Raw genomic sequence first — 6,007 nt, forward strand, 5'->3', positions numbered from 1 at the left:
CTGTCACGATCCTTAACACATAAACGGAGGATACGTATTAATAGTTACTAAACTCAGTTATCAACTAACAAAAACAATATTTCTTCTACCACAAAGACTGAAATTAGATAGGAACAAAAAGAAAAACAAATACTGACTTTGAGACAACTAGACTGTTGAATGATACTTCCTCAGTTTTTAATATAATTGTCTTTTTACAGGTATGCACGTAGATTAAGAAAATCATTAATTTCTTATATTTTATAAACAAAAACATCATTAATCATTTACCTAACCAAAATTCAAGCAATAGAAAAATAGAATATATATTACCATTGGTCATACAACATTAATTATTAATAAATTTTACATACAAAATCGAAAACGACATATAATTTAGAACAAAAAAGTTTCTCTAAAACGACTTATATTAAAAAAACGGAGGGAGTAATCAGCATAAACAAGTATTCGACGTATATCTGAGCTTGATCCAATTAATGTTACTTGAACAACTATTACAGAGAAAGTAGTATTAAGTTTCAGAGCCCGATCTGCTCTGCGGAGAGTGTACCAACTAGCAGTAGGCAGAAAATTAGTTTTAAAATTGAAAATTGTTGATATTTAAGTAGTAAAAAGAAAATTTAGAAGAACTTTAAAGTGTTAAAATTATTACTAGGATTTATTTAATAAAATAAAAATAAAACAAAAAATAGTGAAAATGATGTTTTTTTCTATGTCCAAGTGAAATGAGACTAGATTCTGTAGATAGATAATTAAAAATGATGAATTTTGGTATATTTTTTGTTTAAAGAAAAAAGTTAAACAAAATAATTAAAATTTAATAATTTGGTGGAAATTTAAAAAATACAAATTAGACCACCTTTTATTTTTTTAAGATAAAAAATACCCTTGACAATAATTGACACATTTTATGCTAGTCTGTCTAAAGTCATCTCCAATCAAACTGCAAAACTTCATTTTAGTGTAGTTTTTACACTAAAACTACTACAATCCAACTGTAAAAACCACATTATTTTAGTGTAAAACTACAGTACCGCACCATATTTACTGCGTTATTGTTCACAATGTCAAACACTGTTAACGCACTACTTTTCACAATATTAAACACTATTTACTTTAAAAAAATAAAATATTAGTTTAATAATTATTAATGACAAAATAAATAAATATCAAATAGTAAAATAAATATATAAAATCGGTATATTACATATATTGAAATAATTTATCATAATTAATTATTTTAATATTGGTATATGTTAAAATTGTAAATATTTATTATTTAAAATAACAATTATATGTGATATATTTTTGTTCAATATAATTACATAACAAATTTTGTTTATTATATATATATATATATTAAGTAGTAGTAAATTTTTAATTTAATAATATAAAATAAAAATATTGTTTTGGTGTAAATTTTGGTGCTATGGTTGGAGAATAAAAAAAATTTGGTGTTAAAATTACACCAAAAGTGTATAGTTTTCACACCAGAATGGTGTTATGGGTTGGAGATGCCTAATAGATGAATCTCTTTATAACAATACGCTTCTTTACTCCGAATGGTGACTGCGGTTTGAGCGATGCGGGACAAGCGGTTCAACTGCGGTGCGGTTTTAACAGTTATAAAAACGTATAGATATATGGTATATGTAGAGATTTTTATCAGTGTTAACTGCGGTACAGAGCGGAACAGTTGTAAACATTCGAAGCCTTTTTCTCTCATCCCATTTTTCCTTCTCTCATATATTTAGCATTAAATTTATTATTTTAAAGAGGATAAACTTATTAAGATATTTGCCACTAATGCTGCTCTTACACTTATTTTGTAACAGAAAGATATAAATTGTCATAAAGTAATCATCTACCCAAAACCTGATCTATAGGAGAATTGTCTAGGAAAATTTTCAACGTTTTAAATTCCTAAAATTATCCCACAAGTTTGTTAACCTGTAATAATTGAAAGGAGTAGAGGACCATGTGTAACGCTTTTTGTCTTGACATTGTGAAACTGTATATTGCCCATTTTTCATCTATGTTCACTATCATTAATGTATTGTCGCAAGCACCCTGCTTCTTGTGAAAATTCAGATATGGCTTCGCATCTACATCATACTATATTTATCCTTAATTAAATTACAACTTTAATTACATAATGCAATGTATTTTATTATTCTAAGACTAAAAGACAAAATACTATTTTGTTAGAAATAGGTTATTTAGCAATCTAGCATTACATCCAGACCAATTAGCCAAGGAATTTATTGGCAAACTGAAAACATAATGTGGCTTCCTGATCTCATGTCCTAATTTCAACAATTATTCTCAGGAAATATGAACAAGAAATTTCAAGTGATAACGACAGGAGAGTTTGTGCATGCCAACTCACATACGTACATTACATGAGATCAGGAAGCCACATTATGTTTCATCGGACGTCCGCTTCCCGCTTCGGAATCAGAATCGGAATCGGAACCTTGTGAAAGCTTGCGGAATCTCGCTTCCAAAACGTTTCTAAAATATTCTCTTTAAAAACCTGTCGGAAGCTTATGATTCCGATTTGGAATCACGCTTCCGTTTTAAAAAAAATACAATGTATATCAATAAAATATAAAACCATAGTTTTAATCTATATAAAATAAAAAAATTAATAGTAATGAATATTGAGTTACAAATATACAAATATCAAAAATAATACTATAAATTATTTTTATGCATTGAGATTTTTTATTAAAGATATAGCACATATTGAAACATATTGTGTCAATTATTTATGAAGTATTAAAAATAATTAATATAATATTTTTTTGTAAACATAATTTATGTGTATTTTTACAGTTTTAATATAAAATCATTTCAAAATTATTATAAACGAATAAATGTTTTATTTCAAATTTAAATCATATAATTTTTAGTCTTAATTTTTTAAAAAATTTATATATATTTATATATATATATATATGGATATACGCTTCCAACACATACCCGCTTCCTAATATTTTAAAAAATCTCGCTTCTACGCTTCCTTACGCTTCCGCTTCCACGTACCCGCTTCCGTTTCCATGTAACATAGGTAGAAATTAACTTGGTCTATGCAGTTGCATATTAATCACAAACCAATCGCACACGTCTTATTTTTTGAATAATAGTACGAAAAAAATTGGTTACCGACAAAAAAGGAAAAAGTCAATCTGATCCGATTTAAAATAGTTCAAGTGTAGTCAACCGTTAACCAATATCTCATTTAAATCCTTATATTATAAGCTACCAGATAATTAATATAAATGTTTACATACATTTTATTTTTTTCCACTGAAAGATAAGTAATTTTTTTTTATCAACTAAAGATAAGTAATTTAAAGATTTAAAAAGACATGACAATTGCATTACGTACGTTGCATCTCATCTCCCAACCATTAAATAATTGAGACTGTTCTACCGTTCTAGTTCCGAAATTCTAAAAATACATATATATGTATGTATAAATATATATATATTAATATTAATATTTAATTGTAGGATTTCTTAAATTTAATGGAAATCCAACCTAAAATATATGGTTTCAAATATTTTGGATTGAGTTTTCCGTAAAATTAAACACCGTAATTACATATATATAATATATACATATATACATATATATGTATTTATATAACTCCAAAGCTACAACTCTCCATTAAAAATGTTCTTACTTTTTCCGTTTTAACGTGTAATTACCGAATCTTAATAGCTGAACTGACCAATATTATTGTTTTTACCGAATCTTAATGGTAACTACAGTTAGTTTGAAAATTGTTTCAAAGAGTCCAACATTTTTTTGAACTGGATATCAAGTTTAATATGTGTGCTACATAGTTATGATTTTTATAGTGTATATATCATATATATCTCTACTCATGTAAAAGTTTTCTTTAAGAAAATTAATTTTGAAGATCACAAAGTTTGAAATTCAGCGGTGAAAAGATGAATGAACCCGCAACCATCATCATCCGTGACAACCTTTGGCGTCCTACAACACATGCAATATAATTAGTTTTTCTTCTTGGTCATACATTTCATCATTTGCATGATTCATCACAATATGTGTATTAGTTACTCTTCTCAGGTCATTCTCTCTTTCAAAACGAAACTAGAAGCAGTAGTTACCGAGATCTGACCCTACTATTCTGCCCAGCAGGTTCCATTTGCGTGGAAGAGGCGGAATAAGAGCCAAGATCTTTTGCTCCTGAGGGTTGGTGAGCCTACCTGTAAGGGTAAGTTCATTGTCTTTGATTAGAGCTGAGTTGTCCAGGCGTGGAGCTTTAATTCTCTTGATACTCTTCCGGATTCTTCTCTCATCTGATGCTTTTCTTTTTCAGCTTCTGCAAGTCTTCGAGCCATGGGTTCAGCTGGAGGAGTTTCTTGTCGACTCCTAGCAAAACTAGAGGGACTCTGGAGACTGGAAATCTTCCCTAGAGGGAATTCTTGCAAGCTAGAATGATAAGGCGCGAGATGATAGACATAATTCGAAACTTATTGCAACTTGACCAGGCTTGAGATTGGATCCAGAGATTGAGAAAACTCTTGCGGAGGTGAAGAAATTTTCCTGGAGGACGCTTCTTTTAGTAAAAGACTAGGACTTTCACTTGGTTGCTTGTTAGCGTCCAATGGAAGAAGAGAGTAGCCGCTTTCCAAGCAAGAACCGCTGGTCAGAAGGGAATATTCACCTCGAAAACGTGTCTGGGAGACCTTTGTATGGTTTTCTATTCATAGATGTATTTCATATCAGTTAGAAAAATAACAAAATTTAGGAGTTTCCCTAATATATGCTCAGTTGCTATAATAATTTGTACTTCTACTCTATGCCATAAAAACGTTCATATTTTCTCAAGGTGAAAAGGATATATTTATGATAGTGGAAGGTTCATAAATTTTCTTTTTATGATAAAATATAAAAAATAATATAGTTATTTTAAAATTATTGAGATTCCAGTGAGATATTTTGTGTTTGAAATAACTAAGAGAAATACCCCTTCACAATGTTTTCAGAAAAAAAAAACCCCTTAACAATTCAACTACGCTAACTTTGGTTACTTATTATAGAAATATACATTGAACTCGATTTTTTAGAAAAGATTTTTTGTTCTCAACTAAATATGAAAGAATCCAAATTCAAACCCAAAATCCCAAGGCATCTTTAATCAAAACCTTGATGGAATTATTAATTGTATAACTTGCCGTGAGGTACTTGAGTATCATTATGCAGAAAGATGAAATATTTAAACAATTAGGTTGATTCAATCAACTTGATTGTTTCTGCTGCACGTCTTGTTCTGTTAAACTTTTCTTCAACAAATTTGAGCATTTGATTATTATATTTATTCTACAAATTGTTTGATAGCTAGAGATAATCCAAAGAACAGGGGATTAGGAAGAAAAATACTCGACAGAAAACTGCAAATCTTAATGAAAAATGGCAATATACATATAGTTACAAAAATCAACAAAACTACATCTAAAAGCCTACAAGAAAGATAGTAAGAGAAAGAAGCAAATGATATTATAAAAAGAAGAGAAAAGGGTTTTCAAGGGAGAAATCCAAAGAGATATGGAGCATGATAAGAAGGGGAGATGCCTTGGCGGAGGAGAGGAAGAGGAGGCAGAGCAGTACGATGGTTGAGGTGTTGCCGCCAGACAATCTGGACGGCTTCAGCCACCACTGCGACGAACTCCATTCCCATCTTCGTAAGCTCTATACACAGCTCTATCCTTTTTATCATCATGATTTTTTCTTCTTGTTTTTATAGATATTTTTTGTTTTAGTTTCTCGCTTCGTCTTCTTTGTATTTATATCAACAAACTTTAGATTCATCCCCACTACAAATATCCAAAAGCGTTTATAATTAACGTTTATTTGATAGAGACATAAGCACAAGAAATTAAAAAAAACGTTTTTTGAACAAAAATAAATAAAACTCGTTTACCTGTGAAATCAAGAAAAAAAAAACACACACAGAATATAGTTTTA

At 29.4% G+C, this 6,007-nt stretch overlaps 1 protein-coding gene and 1 long non-coding RNA gene across 2 annotated transcripts; one reads left to right on the forward strand and one right to left on the reverse strand.

Annotated features, from left to right (window-relative positions):
- Window positions 1-2,990: 2,990 nt before the first annotated feature.
- Window positions 2,991-4,870, forward strand: LOC125577394. Its single transcript, XR_007315825.1, has 2 exons — window positions 2,991-4,253; window positions 4,359-4,870. It is a non-coding gene; the product is annotated as an uncharacterized LOC125577394 (long non-coding RNA).
- A 549-nt stretch (window positions 4,871-5,419) lies between these two features.
- On the reverse strand, window positions 5,420-5,762 carry LOC106359763. The gene has a single exon (XM_013799405.3). The coding sequence runs from the start codon at window positions 5,760-5,762 to the stop codon at window positions 5,565-5,567; it is 198 nt and encodes a 65-aa protein (XP_013654859.1). The 3' UTR covers window positions 5,420-5,564.
- Window positions 5,763-6,007: the final 245 nt, after the last annotated feature.

The sequence above is a fragment of the Brassica napus genome, chromosome A8 (genome assembly GCF_020379485.1).
Source record: "Brassica napus cultivar Da-Ae chromosome A8, Da-Ae, whole genome shotgun sequence".
In the NCBI taxonomy this organism is placed as follows: domain Eukaryota; kingdom Viridiplantae; phylum Streptophyta; class Magnoliopsida; order Brassicales; family Brassicaceae; genus Brassica; species Brassica napus.

Excerpts from the sequence above, each read along its gene's own strand:
- LOC106359763 (XM_013799405.3), bottom strand. The coding sequence starts at position 5,762 with ATGATGATAAAAAGGATAGAGCTGTGTATAGAGCTTACGAAGATGGGA.